The sequence below is a fragment of the Rana temporaria genome, chromosome 1, assembly GCF_905171775.1.
Source record: "Rana temporaria chromosome 1, aRanTem1.1, whole genome shotgun sequence".
NCBI lineage: Eukaryota > Metazoa > Chordata > Amphibia > Anura > Ranidae > Rana > Rana temporaria.
In genome coordinates, this window is record NC_053489.1 from 276299806 (window position 1) to 276318817 (window position 19012).

Consider the following 19012-nt stretch of genomic DNA (forward strand, 5'->3'; position numbering starts at 1 on the left):
CACATGCTTTTGGAGACTTCAGGTGTGTCTTTTGCAAAATTTCGCTGGGCTTGGATGATTTTATAAGAGGCTTCAGTTTTGCCACTCTACTCCATAGCCCAGACATATGAAGAATACGGTAGATTGTTGTCACATGTACCACACAGCCAGTACTTGCCAGATATTCCTGCAGCTGCTTTATTGTTGCTGTAGGCCTCTTGGCAGCCTCCCTTACCAGTTTTCTTCTTGCCTTTTCATCAATTTTGGAGGGACGTCTAGTTCTTGGTAATGTCACGGTTGTGCCATATTTTCTCCCCTTGATGATTGTCTTCACTGTGTTCCATGGTTTAACTAATCCTTTGAAAATTCTATTGTACCATTCTTCTGACTGATGCCTTTTAACAAGGAGATCCCCGATTCTGAAGCGCTCTGTGGAAATGTCAGAAAAGACCTACTGGAACAGCTGATCTTCATTTGGGGTTAATCAGAGGCACTTTAAATGATGGCAGGTGTGTGCCGACTCCTATTTACCAAGATTTTGAATGGATTGCTTAATTATGAACACAGCTACATCCCCAGTTATAAGAGGGTGTGCAAATGTATGCAACCACATTTGTTTTTTAATTTTACTTCACCCCCTAAAAGATTTCAGTTTGTTTTTCAATTGGAGTTGTACAGTTTATAGCAAGGTGGAAAAAGTTCTGAAATTATCTTTGTCTCATCTTTTTACAGCACAGAAACCCGACATTTTAACAAGAGTGTGTAGACTTTACATCCACTGTATAACACACACAAATTATACATTATATATTTTTACTTTATAGTGTTTACATAGATATATAGGATGCTAAATATTAAGGACCAAGACACTCCTTTATTAGCAAAGTGCTCATTTACTCTGTATGCTTCTAAAAATCCCACTCTGCAAAATAATACCCCTGGCTATATCAGTTCACATGGGGTATATCCTTTGAATGACAATTCCCATGATTGGTTTCATAAATTATAACACAATGAGGCAATTCAGATTTTACTTAAGCTGTAATACAGTGGGGCAAAAAAGTATTTAGTCAGCCACCAATTGTGCAAGTTCTCCCTCTTAAAAAGATGAGGCCTGCAATTATCATAGGCAGGGCTCAAAATTTCAAGTCCTGAGCTACCAGCCAGGCCTCAAGGCGTACTTGCACCAGTTGCCTCGCCCAACCCCTACTATGTCCTGCCCCCATAAATCTCATGAATTTACACTTAATATTTATTTTTATAACTTAATTCTGCATAAAATATTTAACAACAACTTCATCCGTGCCCAAAAATGCAGCCCGCCCATGTCTACCAATGCAGCATGTGTCCCCAGTGCAGCAAAATGTCCCCCACTATTGCAGCCAGAGTCCCCCCCCCCCCCCCACACTATTGCAGCCAGAGTGCCCCCCTCTCCCCACACTATTGCAACCAGAGTCCCCCCCCACACTATTGCAGCCAGAGTCCCCCCCCCCATACACACACACACACACACACACACACACTATTGCAGCCAAAGTGGTCCCCCCACACACTATTGAAGCCAGAGTCCCCCCCCCACACACACACACACACACACACACACACACACACACACACACACACTATTGCAGCAAGAGTCCCCCACACACACACTATTGCAGCAAGAGTCCCCCCCACACACACACTATTGCAGCTAGAGTCCCCCCCACACACACTATTGCAGCAAGAGTCCTCCCACACACACACACACTATTGCAGCCAGAGTCCTCACACACACACACTATTGCAGCCAGAGTCCCCCCACACACACACTATTGCAGCCAGAGTCCTCCCACACACACACACTATTGCAGCCAGAGTCCCCCACACACACACACTACTATTGCAGCCAGAGTCCTCCCACCACACACACACACACACTTTGCAGGCCAGAGTCCTCCCACACACACACTATTGCAGCCAGAGTCCTCCCCCACACACACTATTGCAGCCAGAGTCCTCCCACACACACACTATTGCAGCCAGAGTCCCCCCACACACACACTATTGCAGCAAGAGTCCTCCCACACACACACACTATTGCAGCTAGAGTCCCCCCCCCCCACTCAACTCACACACTATTGCGAAGCCAGAGTCCCCCCCACACACTATTGAAGCCAGAGTCCCCCCCACACACTATTGAAGCCAGAGTCCCCCTCCCACACACTATTGAAGCCAGAGTCCCCCCCCACACACTATTGCAGCCAGAGTCCCCCTTCCCCCCCCCCACACTATTGCAGCCAGAGTCCCCCTTCCCCCCCCACACTATTGCAGCCAGAGTTCCCCCTTCCCCCCCACACTATTGCAGCCAGAGTCCCCCCTTCCCCCCCCCCCACACTATTGCAGCCAGAGTCCCCCTTCCCCCCCCCACCCCACACTATTGCAGCCAGAGTCCCCCTTCCCCCCCCCCACCCCACACTATTGCAGCAGAGTCCCCTTCCCCCCCCCACCCCACACTATTGCAGCCAGAGTCCCCCTTCCCCCCTCCCACACTATTGCAGCCGGAGTCCCCCCCACACTATTGCAGCCAACCTTTGCTGGGTAGGACAGGAGCCGCCGCATTGTTCAAACCGCAGGGAACATGACAGCTTTCAATTAAATAGCTGTGTTCCCCGCCATGCGCGTCATATACAGCCCCTCCCCCCTTGTCGGGGAAACTGATGGACAGATCACCCATCCAATCCTGTCTATCAAAGTTTCCCGGACAAGGGGGAGGGGCTGTATATGACGCGCACGGCGGGGCACACAGCTATTGAATTGAAAGCCGTCATGTTCCCTGCGGTTTGAACAACGCGGCAGCTCCTCTCCTACCCAGCAAAGGTTGTCTGCAATAGTGTGTGGGGGGGGGGGATCAGACGGCGGCGCGACTATCCTCTCCTCTCTTTGATCGCCCCCCCCTGCTCCCAGGCAGCAGACACTCGCCAGCCCTCAAAATTTACTCGCAAAATGCGAGAAGACGAGTGTAAATTTTGAGGGCTGGTATACCTCAACTAAGAGACAAAATGTGGAAACAAATCCAGACAGACAATCACATTGTCCGACACTGATAATCTCCCTCAATTTGGGGCTCCACGCAGGATCTCACCCTGTGGGGTCAAAATGATCACAAGAACGGTAAGCAAAAATCCCAGAACCACACGGGGGGACCTAGTGAATGACCTGCAGAGAGCTGGGACCAACGTAACAAAGGCTACCATCAGTAACACACAACGCCACCAGGGACTCAGATCCTGCAGTGCCAGACGTTTCCCCCTGCTTAAGCCAGTACATGTCCGGGCCCAGAAGAGGATTGGGAGAATGTCATATGGTCAGATGAAACCAAAGTAAAACTGTTTGGTAGAAACACAACTCGTGTTTAGAGGAGAGAGAATGCCGAGTTGCAACCAAAGAACACCATACCTACTGTGAAGCATGGTGGTGGCAACATCATGCTTTGGGCCGTTTCTCTGCAAAGGGAACAGGATGACTGATCCGTGTACATGAAGGAATGAATGAGATTTTGAGTGCAAACCTCCTCCCATCAGCAAGGGCATTGAAGATGAAATGTGTCTGGGTCTTTCAGCATAACAATAATCCCAAACACTCCGCCCGAGCAATGAAGGAGTGGCTCCGTATGAAGCATTTCAAGGTCCTGGAGTGGCCTAGCCAGTCTCCAGATCTCAACCCCATAGAAAACCTTTGGAGGGAGTTGAAAATCTGTTGTCCAGTGACAGCCCCAAAACATCACTGCTCTAGAGGAGATCTGAATGTAGGAATGGGCCAAGATACCAGCAACAGTGTGTGACAACCTTGTGAGGACTTACAGAAAACGCTTGACCTCTGTCATTGCCAACAAAGGATATATAACAAAAGTATTGAGATGAACTTTTGATATTGACCAAATACTTATTTTCCACCACAATTTGCAAATCAATTCTTTTCAAATCAGACAATGCGATTGTCTGGATTTGTTTCCACATTTTGTCTCTCATAGTTGAGGTATACCTATGATGACAATTACAGGCCTCTGATCTTTAAGTGGGAGAACTTGCGCAATTGGTGGCCGACAAAATACTTTTTTGCCCCACTGTATTTATTGGTTCATAAAGTATAATTTTTGCCAGTTTGCAGGTCTGCCAGCAACATGATAAATATGTTTTCATTTATAATTCCATGGTACTGAATGAATGAGCCCAATTATAGATGTAGCACACAAGGCAGCCACTAAAGGGATGTGGCAAAATTTGTAAAAAAAATAAATAAGCACATCTATAGTTCGGATTTCTATCAGAAATTGGAAATTCTGTGCTGCAGTATTTCTGTTCTTAAATGCTACAGGTTTCAGTAGTATTTCTTGAAAAAGAAAAAGGCTAAAAAGCCACTTGCTACACAACATCCCAGATTTCAGGGTGCTGTGTTTTACAGTGTAAAAAGGCACCCTGAAATTGTTAGCATTTTTCCACCATAAATTCAATTTAAAGGAATCCAATCAAAAACAATAGCTAAATTGGCTCTAGTATGTATGAATCTGCGTTAGGGATCTTAGGTTGTAAGCTCCTTGAGGGCAGGGACTGATGTGAACGTACAATGTATATGTAAAGTGCTGTGTAAATTGACAGTGCTATACAAGTACCTAACAAATAAAATGGCTACATGATTGGCGATGGATGCAGGCAGCCCCCAATTCCTGAGTTATGCTTGTTCTAGGACAGTGAAAATGAACCCCTTGCCAAATACCTAGAACCAGCAACCCCTAAAAATTAAGGTACAATACTGAAAGAACCCACCAATGGTTACTTGGCCCTATATAGCCACACCTTATCTTGTGTATCATTCATTATAATTTTTTTATTTACAATTATTTGCTTTAACCAAAAAAAAGGTCTAAATCTATGCGCTATTAAGTATGTTCTAGGAAAGAAGTATGTTATGTTCCAAGCGGATTAAAGAGGACAGTTCTATTTTAAGCCAACTTTAATAGTAGAAATATCATATGTGAACCAATACAACTTTGATGTTTAATTCTCTCTCATTTCTTTCTAATAAGGTTGGCGCCAGTTGAATAAATTATCAACAACTTTGAGCATCTGTTTAAAAACAAAACTAAAAAAAAAACATAACTGCAGAATGCCTGTTAAGGCTGTAAAAACATGAAGCTGGTGCCAGGGATTCATTAACCGATTCCTTGCAGAACACGAAATGGACACAAGTGAATTTGGGCAATTAGAATATTCTACTGATACAGCTAAATTCAGGAAAACAAAAAATAGTGTGCGTGCGCACTATTAATTATTATATAGTTGATCCTGTTAAAAAAGTAAAAAAAATGTATTATAACTCCCTGTTCTCTCTGCATGGGAATTGTGGGGGCTCCTGCAGTAGAACAAAATAGAGTTAAAGAGGAACTCCAGTCAACTGTAGAAAAAATAAAAGTCGGCAGCTATATATACTGTAGCTGCTGATTTTCAATAAATAGGTACTCACCAGCCCAAGGAACCCAGTGCTGTTTTTTTGCCAGTCTTTGGGTCCCCGACACACCAGCTTCAGTGTGGGAAGCTGGATGTGACACTAATGGCTCACAGCTTGCTTCCCTACTGCGCATGCATGAGCCTCCTGGGACGCGTTTTCAGGGCGTTGGAGGGAGGGGTGCAGAACTTATGCTTTACTCATTTAGGCGAGCTGTGCTTAAGTGGGTATCTGCCAGACATAGGTACCCAACTCTTCATGAGAAAAAGGCTTTACTGTACAGGCACCATATAGTAACAATTATGTGGCTACTAGTTGACTTTAAGCATTGTTTGCATGACACAGTGGCTGTTCTGCTCTTATTCACAGATATAAAAAAATCTCAACATTACAATAGAAGAAATAAGGAAGAGTAGGTATAAAATATTTTATATTAACAGACATGGCATGAGGGGGGTCATACAGCGTATGAAAGGAAAGTGATTTGTGTGCCCGGAAATCACAGGTGTTTGCATACAGCTGCAGGCAGCAGCCTGTACAGATTAAAGATAGGTTGTCAATGCAGTAGCTGAATGCACGTGTATAGTAACCGATGAGCACCCATGGATGCGTTCTACGTCCAGGGACATCAGTGTGGCCAGTGTAACATTCAAAAAAAGGCTTATTTTACACAATATCCTACAAAATAAGGGATTCTTCACACATAATACAATTAAGACAAGCAGTGTCCGGTTTAATTTATCCTTTGTTACATGGATTCCAAGGTATTGTGATGCAATTTTGAAAATCTTCATTTAATTGACATGAAATGGAAACTGCAAGTCAAAGCACATAAAACTGCAGCATGGGCAACACCATCGCTCTGGTGAGATTGGACGCTACTAAAATTGTTTTAAAAAGTATCAAGGAGCTTGCCTGCAACTCAAAACACTGAAAATGCATGGAAATAGCATCTGTTGAGTGAGCCAAAAATAATCTTGAGTCAATCTTCATTTAATAATTATCAAATTCAGAATAACCACATACACACTACAGAATAAAAGAGACTCACCTTCATTTTTGCAGCCAGGATGGGCCACTTTACTAAAGTCCATTCATATTTTAGAAAGTCTTCTTTACACAAAATAAATATGTTACAACTATAATACAGAATCCAAGAATTTTAGCCCAATGAATAAGTATACTCTTCCTGTGTGTCTTCCACACATTAATGCGAAGATTTGGTTTCAAGTTTCTAGTAGAAGTATTTACAACAAGATCGGAAACTGAGCAACGCATTTGGCAAAGAAAGAGAGCAGGAACTTTGTATGGTGGGTAGATCAGGTCCTTGGTTCCAAAAAGATGTGATGTTACAGAAAAGTGCTACTAGAAAGCATCCTGATGGCAGTCTGAATTTGATTCTAATAAATAACTTCATACACTGTAGCCTTCTTGTCCCCTGATCCAGTGACAATGTATTTATCATCTGCAGAAGATGTCGCAGCTCACAGCACAGATGAAGATTCTTTGGACTGTGGGAAATTAATAAACAATGAAACAGTGAGATGAGAGGTTCTCTCCAAAAAAAGAAACACAAGACAATGACAGGCAGAGATGTCAGCTTTTAAAAAAGGTCACTTCTCTCCACAGTGTCAGATTTTGTTTAGCTCAGGTAAACACTGTCAGACTTAAGAAAATGAAAAGTAGATTTGGATTTTCATGCAAAATATGCTTCCTGAAAACTGGCAGAAGTGTATATTCAAGTTAATAGCGGTGATGCGGATGTGTCTGTATACAAGTATAGGGCCTCTTATCAGGAACACTTGGTACTGGAGACCTTATTAATCTTTATAGCAGTGATCCAAATAATGAAAACTTAAAAAGTCTGGTTATTTTCTCAATGTGTATAGGATATTTTATAGCATTTTTTCCTGAACTTGTGGGTTTTAAAAGTAGTGGATAGCAGATGCACTGATAATCTTGTGGCCAATTATTTTTACAAAGTGTGATTTTCCACTTCCAATTAAAATTAGCATGATCTCCTCAATGATACATGGTCAGTTTTAAGGACCCATTCTCACTTGGGTATTGTGTTAATGTAACCTATTCATTTGAATGGGCTGGCAACATATACAGAAGGTAAAGAAGAGACCTGCAACATTTGTTTATGATGCAGTGCACCACACACACACACACACACACACACACACACACACACACACACACACACACACACACACACACACACACACACACACACACACACACACACACAGTAGTGCACTTGGGCAATTAAGTGTTTATTAAAATCAGTCCATATCCTAAATGAGCAATTGAGAGACTCGTCTACTCCCATTGTAGTATATGGAGGAAAGGAGAGTTGCTCAAAGTCTATGCAATACAATTAACAGGTTTGTACTGTGATTTCACAAGATTATTAACTAGATCAAACCAATGAAAGTCTCTTATGCAGCAGCTCACATTAAAAGTATTCTAATAGAGATTGAGCTCATGAGATTTTAGTAGCACGTTTAAGCTAGGCTACCCATAGAGGTAAAAAATACATTCTTCAGATCCACATAAATTGGCTTATCTAAGAAATAAAGGGTGCATTTTAGTACAGCAATCTTCTGTATAGACATTCATACATCAGAAAAATTCATCTGTGGTATAGAATTGTTTTAGCCATAAACAATATTAACTATGTCTTCTTTGCCACCCTAATTTAAAATAGAAGTATGGCCAAAGCTTTTGACAGTCACCACTCCCTGCTCAGTGAAGACTGAGAACTGAGTGATCAGCTGTAACATTAGCACTCAGTATTTGGTCTAAGTCAGTGGGGGACAGCTGCAGCCATATAGGGGAGTGTGTGTATATGTGTATATGTGTATATGTGTATATGTGTATATGTGTATATATATATATATATATATATATATATATATATATATATATATATATATATATATATATATAATCCATCATCTCTCCTTTAATCAAATGACCTCACATAATCAATACAGGTTTTCAGTTGCGGCTCTTTCCTCTACCTGCAAGCACTGGTTCAATAACATACACTGTCATGCATCTGTTCTTTAAATGTAGGATTTTTCATGAAAGATAGTCAATAGTATTTATAATAGCATTTTTGTATGAAACGGTGTAACTAAAGGGCTAGGCACAAGTATGGATTTAGATTTATGTTAGACTAATTATGTTGCCTGGATTATGAAAAGATGTTGTAGGTCACCTCATAGTTCCAAGATCCATGCAACAGTACTTTGCCTGCAGGCACATTCTTTCATTTAGCCATGCAACTATATTATTTCCGCCATTTTATAAATATTTCAGTTCTTACATTCCTCAGCAGATCAAATCAAAAAAAAGAAAATTAAAGTTTTTTTTTAGCCTCCAAACAACATTCTGTTTAGTATATAAAAAAAGGTAACAAAGGTCATTTCTTACTACTCAATACAAAGTAGCTGTGCTTATATATTTTGACATGTAATGCCTTTTTATCTCTTTTTTGTGTTTATGATCTAGACTTAAAAAAAAATGATGCATAACATTTCTTTAAACCCTGGTAATAATGTAGATATGAAATACATTTTTATGTATAGCCAGCGGGCATGGCACTTGGTCATATTGTACATAGTTTCCAGGCTTTCCTTTGCTCCTAGGTTAAAATTGCCTGTTTACAGAGATCAACAGCTCAAGCTGAAATCTACAAAGGTGAATGAGTAAGAAGTGGTTATCCCTTACTGAATTGCTCCAAGATTTGATTTTTGGATACAACTTAAAATAAATTTACTTGGGAATTTTATAAAGACTGAAATGTATTTGAAGCCACAACTATCCAAAAATCAGATGTCTGACACGCATCTTTTTTTGTTAACACACATACTGCATACACACACACACACACACACACACAACACACACACACACACACACTGACAGTGTAATATGACTTATTATAGAGATTGGAATTTTCTGTATGGCAATAAACCAGTGCCTCAGTTCTCACTGACAAGCAGTAAGGCATTTTGAGTGACATCTTAGTGGGGCTCTAAAGTATTACATTTCTAGATCTTCTTGCTCACCACAGCACAATGTAATTTATAAATAGCATATATCCAGTGACAATAGTTTTCCAGTGAAGCGCTTAGGCTTAAACACATACAAGCTTTATCTAGAAGTGCGGAAAAAGTACCATTCCTATCAATAGACTTCTAGCTGCGCATATCTCAGAAAATCGGATATTACTTCAAATTGATTTCATAAGCTTGCACATTTATGAAAAATCGTAAGAAAGTAATCAGTAGCTGAATTTAAATTGGTAATATTTTTTGCTTTGTCTTCGACTTTAATTATATAGAGGTGACTTATCAGTGGCTACAGATCTATGAGATGTATTAAAATGGCATTAGTAACGGCTATCATCCATTCCACTAATACAACTCCTTGTACATGGCCCATTTTTTTTTTTCACGCTATCCTCCCAAGTCAAGCACTAGCTATGACAGTTATGTTATGCAGAATAAAAAAAAAGCGATAACAAGGAGCCATCAGAAGTGTTCCATATCACTTTCAGAGAAATCTCTGCAACCTTTTCAGGATTGTTCTTTTTCCCCCTCAATAAAGCACAGAACAATTACAAATTGGCCTAAATCTGGTCACTGGAATTTAGTTTAGAGATATGGTTTAGCAGACACATGGTTGATTTGCAGTTTTAAACAAAACATTCTTGATTTTGCTCGGAAAAGTAAAACCGTAAACCCATATGTGCATGACATGTAGAACTTTACAAACTGCACTGGAAACTAAAACCGTCACCTAAAGCAATGATAAATAATAAACTTTACCTGGAATATACTGGCTCCATAAGGTGTTCTCCAGGCATTGAGAAGGTTGTCCTTTCCAGTGCTCACAAACCATTTACCTAAACAAATAAAGGTCAATCGGTGATCGAGATTTCTTGCACAGTTTTGACCTTTGCACACGTGTTGCGAGTGAAAAAACAGGAAATCAGAAAAATTTGATATAAACCAGCCCCACCGAGCATAAGTCCAAATTTACAAAGTCACACTCACTCAATGGGCTGATCTTTGTTTTACTGGTTTATACAGTTTAAAAAGTTTTTTAGGGTGTCCAATGTACAAGCAGAAAGGAAACCCGCATTACAGCACAATAACTTAACTGCAAATGGCAGACAGGCGATTTAATTTTGCAGTGGTTTATTAAAAAAACGTTTAGTCTGCCAAAATTTTTGCCACCCTCCCCATCAGCAATCAGCGCATAGTTAACCCAGCGACTCCTCCCAAGCTTTTTAGTTTTATTTCATTCAGCCAAAATAAACAAAATAAAACTGAAAAGCTTGGGAGTCGCCCACTGGGTTAATAAAAAAAACAAAAACAACATGTTATGCTAGCCATATACTAGCTGAACAATTTGGAAAAGTCTGCCAGTCGGACCGTTTTGTAAGTTTTTTTGTCTGATTAATGGGCACAAATAGAAAATCAACGTTCAAGTGTTTCTCTCGCCTGAACTGTTTGCACTAGGCATATGTGGCGAAACCAACAAAAAACTGAAATTGAATGATATCAGAATTCGGTCATTATATGATTGGCAAAATAGTTTGCCCTCAGGGCCGAGCGCTCGGTATTCGAAAAAAAAAAAAAAATTTGAACAATTTTTCGTATATAGTATGGCCAGCATTAGTGCGTTTAGGTTTAATGCAAAACAGTGGGGCTGGCTCTTGGGAAGGGTTATGCAAACTATTAAAATGCCTTGAAAGGTGGATGCTAGTCAGGAGCAGCTGCAATATTTAGAAAGGCTGCATTTGCTGACAGGACTGCTCTAGGTAGTGCCTACTTGTGAAGCTGAGGCTACAATACTGAAAGGACAAACATTCAATGAATAGGTGGGCCAAAGACCAGCCAGAAAAGTGGCAACTATATAGCCATATTTTCTTTTGCACTTCATAAACAAACTTCTATTAGCTATTGCATACAAGGGTCTGTAAAATATAGGGTTACTGAACTAGAAGCAAAATGCACTAAGGGGACAGGGTACCCCCAATAGACAACAACATACCTGAACAGACCACATTAAAATATCTATTTTCATTGGTGTGCCATACATTTTTTATAAATGGGACAGCGAAGAGTTAAAAAAGCCCTTTAAGGTTACAGCTCACGTGCATTATAGTGACTCCACACTGAGCCACCTTATCCTCTGTAATGTTCTGAAAGTATGCATGAGTAAGAAATCAACACTTTGGCATTGGGTAGTCTACACCAGGGAAGAGAAGCATACTGAACCTGAGGAGATCTACAAACAAAAACAAGCAAATAGATACTTACCACCATGAGCAAACTTGAGGGAGAGTACACAGCACTTTCATGAAGATGTAGCTGGTATTTATCATGGCTTGGTGACATGCAACACCTCCACGTTACTGTTCTCCATGCCCCACTGCCAGCCATTCACCAGTTGGACAGTATCCCAGGGAGAAGATCTGTAAGTAAATAAAAGGCATCAGCTTATTAAGAGAATTACAGGAATAAGGATACACCTAGATGTTTTCTCATTAATTTATTGAACAACTCTGGGTCTTGTGGTTGTATATGTAAATAAATGGATGACTAAATGGTCACTATACAGTTATTTAGGATGGCTGACAGTAGTGAACTTATTTTTTATACACAAATGCACACATTTTGAAATTTTTGTAAAGATGGTGCAAGCACTGTCAGCATACAGAATGTTCTAATGCTAGCGAGAGACTCTGTGCAATATTAAAGGTGATTGTACTGATAGTACCAAGTAGGCTGCCACTGTTTATCTTTCTTTTTGAAAAATCTGATTTTCCTTCAGCTGTGGCAGACCCATTGGATTTAAAGATAATCCTGCATTTTGCCCATTCACCTTACACACATTCCCCCACCAATCTGCTGAAGACTTTAGAAAATACTTAATCTTTCCAAACATTGAGGAGCAGATGGCCAACTCCCAAGATGCAGTACAGAGCAACATGGGGGTGGTATTAGTGGGCACGTTTTTTCCTACAGCCACTTAGTGGGCAAATCGAGTCTTTTTAATATACCAAGTCAATGACAAGGCACAAGTATGAAGATCAGCAGACCTGACTTCACTTGCTGCTCATCATTTCCAGGTCAGTGATTCAGAATGCACTGAAACCACGGACAGCCAGGCACATAATTTTATAAAAGCAGTGAGCCATATCAGCCCACACATTTTTTTCACTTGATATTTTCCTCAATAAATGGAAATAACCTTGGCTCAGTCACATGGAGCGTATAAAATGCTTCGAACTACAGTGAGACCTGGAACTTTGCCAGGTCAAACAGCAGTTAGCCAATCAAAAGTGTTCAACATTGTTTGTCCTAATTGTCAAAAGAAAAAAATAAATAAAAATATGGTGTCTGATGTTGCCCTAACTAAAAGAAGAAAAAACTGAGGTCTTTGAAGTCCTGAGTCACCTGTGATATCATTACAGCTACAATTAAAACCTGAAGCTCTTGTAATGGGCATGAAAATTTGGGTGTGTTTCAAAATCCCTTAAACCTTGACTCATGTAAACGTATGTAATAGTATTTTGTTTTCATTATACCTGTGATGTGAAGTCATGTTGTTGTAGCTGTCGTCCCTCACGCAAGTCCCAGGATCGCACTGTGTTGTCCAAACCTCCTGTCCAAAGCTTGGTACCATCATTAGAAATGTCAATACAGCTGGCTCCATCTGTGTGGCCCTGGAATTGCCTAAAATTAAAAGACATTTTTACCAAAATGAAACAATACACAAATGCTCCAATGTAAATATACAGATGCCACAACATACAATGATTTGTATTATTAAAGCTACTTTCACAAACAACAAACAATCTTGCTGTTGAAGGCTTGTCATAACAGATGATGTGATGTCTGAGAAGTAGAATTGTGCATTCATACATAAACATGTGGCTCCCATAATGAGCTGCTTTCTTAGTTTATGAATTTTTCTGCAGATAACCATCAACATGACCCGTGTTTGGAGACTGCATTTTATGCATATACTAAACTAATATAATATCACAGTAGCAGAAGCATAGTGGCATAGCATGGTGGTTTAGTGGATAGCACTGCTGTCCAGAAAACAATTACCACCAAGAATGCCATTTGCTAGTTTCGAGTCAGAAAATTATGTGGTTGCTCCAGATTCCACCCGTAGCCCAAGAAGAACCGGCTTGGTTATAGTCTTCTGACCAAATTCCCCCGTGTGTACGAGTACAGAATAGACTTGCAACGCATATCCGCTCTTCATACTCTTCATAGACGTATAAAATAAAAGTGCAAGTGCAACATTCTAGTACAAAATAATGGAATATACAATGCTTTTGTTTATGTTCGTCTAGTTCTTCCAACCACCTTTGTCTGCAATTCTTTTGCAGGAAGTACCTACCATTTTTGCATATTGATGCAGTAAAGTTTGCCTATTCTTCCTGGCCAGAGTTCTATAGCTCTGTCAGATTGGATCAAGACCATTGCTAAACCGCAATTTTCAAACCCCAGTCATAGGTGTCACTAGGCCATACTAAACCATTTCAGTTTTTTTTTTTTTTTATCGCTTTGGTTACTTACTGAGAGTAAACCTCCATTCTTGCCTTAGATCTCAGACCAGAGAACTTATTTTGACATGTCCTATGGAAAACAGGAGTTGATATAGGTGTCTATTTTTACTTTTTCATAAAACCTTGAGGCATGTGGCTATTGTCCCATGGACAATTTCCTTTATCTTAGCTATGGATAGCTGCTGCTCCTTTAGGGTTACACTGAACCACTTGGCTGCTCCTCCTTACCAGGTCACAGAGTTCTGGTGTTCAGCCAACTCAAGGCAAGGGGCATACCCTGTCCGTTCCCAATAACTAATTTCCAAATATTCAAGGGGAAATGTAGGTTTATCACCAAGGCTCCAATTGGTACCTTCCATATGACTTTATCATAGATTTATTTTGATAGAGAATATATCTAGTCATGTGGCAACTATTACACACTAGTGAATTACAATTAATTAGAAGACTCCTAAAGGCAGTTGGCTGCCCTAGGACTTTTTTAGGGATTTCACGACAAAAAAAAAAAAAAGAGGGTAGAACACCAATGCAACTAAAATGGAACTAAACCCATTCTGATAACATTTTACCCAAACAGCCAAGTTAAAGGCATGCCTTTGGTGAGAACTGTCACAACTGCTAGTGTGCTTATGTTGGTTCTCATCTGAAATTTGAATCCAACTGTAGATCAGAGGCCAAGATGGCACCTTCCTTGGCTGTAAAGCAGGGGTCTCCAAACTGCGGCCCGAGGCCCAGATGTGGCGCTTTGCTAGCCTTTATCTGGCCCTCGGGGACTATCCCTCTCACTGGTGTGAGGTACTATTCCTTTCACTGACACCAACAAGTAGGCACTATTTCTTCCACCGATGCCAATGATAGGATACTACTCCTCCTCCTCCTACTGACCACCAACCCTGAGACCATATTTATTCTCACTGATGCCAAGCCCAGGACATTTTCTGCCCCCGCTGGCCAGTCTGGCCCTTCTAAAGTCTGAAAGACAATAAACTGGCCCTTTGTTTGAAAAGTTTGGAGACCCCTGCTGTAAAGGATATTAGGGTTTAGTTCCACTTCAAGACATTTCACTAATTTGAAAATCTGGAAATGTACGTACATTCTCCCCCCCCCCGACCCCCCTCCAACATTAAACTTGAGTAGATCCAGGGCATACAATCTGAAGTACATTTGTTATCTCCAGATAGTACGAATACATATGTAATGGTAAAGCTGAACTGAAAGTCTTTAAACCAATCATTGATTGAAAGAAGCCGTTCATCTGGAGGCAACAATGCGTTGTTCATAGCAACCAGACTTCAAGTGTTTTCCCTAGGACATTCACTTGTTTGGCTGATAAGGGCAACATACACTTCCTTTTTATGCCTATCCATTATTAAGTCCTACTATGAACATACCTCCCCATGTTTACAGCATGTGATTATAATAAAACCTTCAGACAAAAGAGCTGGCGGCGCCAAACACCCTGAAGCTTTTGTCTATTTAAGTGATAGCATCTGGTTATGTCACATACTTAAAATGATACAGAATCCTATAAATGCGCACTTGCACACAGCATTTCCAAAACACAAAAAACTGCATGGCTTGCCAGTGTGACTTATGAATTTCACAACTAGACTGCCAAGATAAACTACTCTTATGTTCACCCGATCAGTCAAATACAAATATAATCAATTATACTCTGCTAACAAAAAGATTTTGCTTTAGCCCAACACAACACACAGAAAACCTTAAAGCTGAAATTTTCCAATCAATTTGTCTGCTAAAACGATAAAGCCTGTTTAGATGATGATTTTGATTTCATTTATATTGGCTATGTCACCTAGTGAGTGCTTATGGCCTTCTCTCATTCACTAGTTGCAGTACTACTACAATGAAAAGAAAAATAACCATGATATGCTCCATAATCACGAATAGCTCATTACTGGGGTGTCGAGCTGCAAGATAGCTTCACTATGGGCTTGTGGTAGAAACGCATTATTGTGAAAATTCTCTAAACTTCTAGTATAAAAACATATAGAAAATGAAAACCTAATTGTAAAGCAGACCCCCCAGAGCCCCTAGCAAAGATGGGACCCTCTCAAGACACGGTTATTATAAAGGGGAACTTGCCAGAGTGTCCGGTTTTCTCAAGAAAGTTGGAATTTTCATACGGAGAATCCAGCTTTACAGGTCCCTTACTGTGGAGGTACACATTTGCACATTAAACATTTTTCTTGCAATAATGGGAACCAAGACATCAAAACTGCCAGCTACAAAAAACAATCCTAGCATAGCTGAGTAAAACTAAGATATATGGAACAAAGACGGATACCGCTGAAGCAACAAAGTAATCGTGGGCGTAGGGGAACACTTACCACAAACAACCAAGTGATTAAAATAAACATTGGCTGAACATCTATCAAAAAGCTCTGATACCCTCATTGATAACAATGTATCTACATATTCTGCCCTGGCCATGCATAATACTATGTTAAAGACGTTTGGACATACAACTTATTGACCATGAAGCAGTATATGCGAACACATTGTTGTCTTTGAGTATCAGCATTCTGATAGATGAGCCCATGTCTCTTAATAATTTATTTTTAACTTAATAAAGATGCATTCATTTTAATCACTTGGTTGTACTAAGTGTTTGAATCATTTAGTGTGTTAAATATTGTGTCTCTGATATTGAAAATAAGCAATAATCAGACTGGCTAAAAAAGGACTAACTGTAGTACCAGCTCATGGGAAGACAACAGATAACATTATAGCATTTCACAGATTAGATACTCTGTAGCATGCACTGAACAGTTAATATGCATTTTGGGTAATCCCCAAGGAGATGACCACTCCTAAGAAGTACATGCTAGTGTATCTGCAATCCAGTAAAAAATAAAATAAAAATAAAAAATCACAAAAAAGGAGGTCATAACAGCCGACAATATAACATATGTATGCTGTACACATATATCATTTCACACATGCGATTAGTGCCAGCTGTGGCAAGAATATATCTCTGCAGCTGAATTCAGGAGGTGGTTTGCGACAGTTGCTGCTGTTAATCCTGTACAAAAGCAATGATGGGCTGACAGCCATCCATTGCTGCTTGCATGTAATTGCACATGGAACGATTACCTGATGTTGGTGACAGGTGATCCAGGGGTGACTGACCATTCTCAACAGCAGGCAAGTGTACCATGTGTGATTACAGAGTATTAGGCTGCAAAGCCCCCTGGCAGCAAGTGGTGTGATGCACATCACATAAAACATTTTTTCTCTAAATCTAGATTATGTACAATAGGACAATTCATTCACGTCACTGCACAGCAGGACACTGTGCTGTGCTCCTGTGGGACCAGAGGGATGCAGTAGTATACATACAGGGTGCATATCATCACACTGCTCTGGAATGCAGTGAAACATAACACAAAGACAACTATTGTTCTTGGTGTGTCATTGCAATTGTAACTGCACATAGAGTAAATGGTCCCCAATAAAGGAAGGATCATGGATTGCATCTGCTATACAAGTTAATATTAAAAATAAAAAAAATGCCATTTTGATATTTTCCCTCTCTGACTGTAGAGTGCACTTGAGTATATATTGCTTTCTGTGAGTACGGCAGATGTAAGTACAACTGCATAGGCCTGTAAAAAAAGCAAAGTAGTTAATTAATTTAAGTGCACTGGAATGAAAAAACAAAAATTGCGTAAAAAAATAAAGCTGTTTTACCACTCTGAGTGAGCAATTCATTTACACACAGAAATGTGGAAATAATCACGACCATAAAAATGTATTACCATCCTCACATTTTCAGACTATTAATATGTATTCCCTAAAAATGCAGTTTGGCGTACTTTCCATTAAGATAGTGTATATATATATATATATAAATAAAATCGATCCTGTATGTTTACAAGACAGAACACGAAAAACATGTTAAATACCCTATTAAAAATTATATCTTTGGAGGATATGGAGGAGCGACCCACGCTACTTGCTGGGAGGAGCTATTGATAGCAAGTTAGACAACATTTTATGTTGAAGTTTTTTCATCCAGCTACCTTTCTTCCCTGCATGTTGGCTCTATGCAGATACAACCTAGATGCTGGGACTATTACTTGTCTAGCTTGTGATTCTCCCCTACCCTCTTGTCAGATTTTTTGTTTCATCATCTTATAGCAATATAATTTCTGTAAATCACTGTGGATCCTGAAGAAGCACAGTGAGCAAAACACGTTGATCCAGCATGCCCCCTCGATGAGGTCTATAGGATATAAATAGAAGTCTATATGGTTTTGCAATATCGCAGTATGTCTTTATTCTACTTGTCTAAATGATATGAATATGGCTAAAACTTGATGTAAATCGCAGTTTTTACTGTGAGATTAAAATGTTTGTAATAAAGTGTTTATATTTTATTGGTATTGTATTTTCTTGTTGCAAATATAAAGTAAAATGTTCAGCTTTTCCCTATGGGGGTGCATTCGGTATGGAATTTTTTTTAAACATTATACAAAGTATATTTAAGCCTCAGAACATTTTTTTTTTATATTGAAGCTCATTGGTCTTTAGGATTTTTTTCCTTTATTCTCACTTTGTGACACTGCCAGCTATATGCTTCCTGTCCAAGTGAACACACACACACACACACACACACACACACACACAGGTGCATATGAAAGCAGTGCCGTCCACCCTCAGAAGTGACTACAGAACCCCTTGCCTTGTGTTCTCCATAACACAGGTGAAAGGTATTTTGCAATCCACATAGAAAACTGGGAAAAACGGATAACACTGCAGCAAACTTTACAGAAAGTATACTCCAGGCAGGATTAACCGGTATTTTTGCACTTATAAGATATAACACAACGCTTTCAATGGTATATTTCACAGAACAAAAAATGGACAAATGGAGGCTCGTGGTTAGGGTTTATATATTCTTTAAAGCGGATC

At 39.9% G+C, this 19012-nt stretch overlaps 1 protein-coding gene across 1 annotated transcript in view; it reads right to left on the minus strand.

Moving 5' to 3' along the window:
- LOC120942863 (transducin-like enhancer protein 4) overlaps positions 1-19012 on the minus strand; it is a 151986-nt gene that overhangs the window by 5992 nt on the left and 126982 nt on the right. The window contains 7 exon segments of the mRNA XM_040355791.1: positions 6515-6974; positions 10308-10384; positions 11808-11838; positions 11841-11870; positions 11872-11916; positions 11918-11962; positions 13079-13226. Of these exon segments, the coding sequence (XP_040211725.1) occupies positions 6864-6974; positions 10308-10384; positions 11808-11838; positions 11841-11870; positions 11872-11916; positions 11918-11962; positions 13079-13226 (487 nt within the window). The 3' untranslated portion in view covers positions 6515-6863.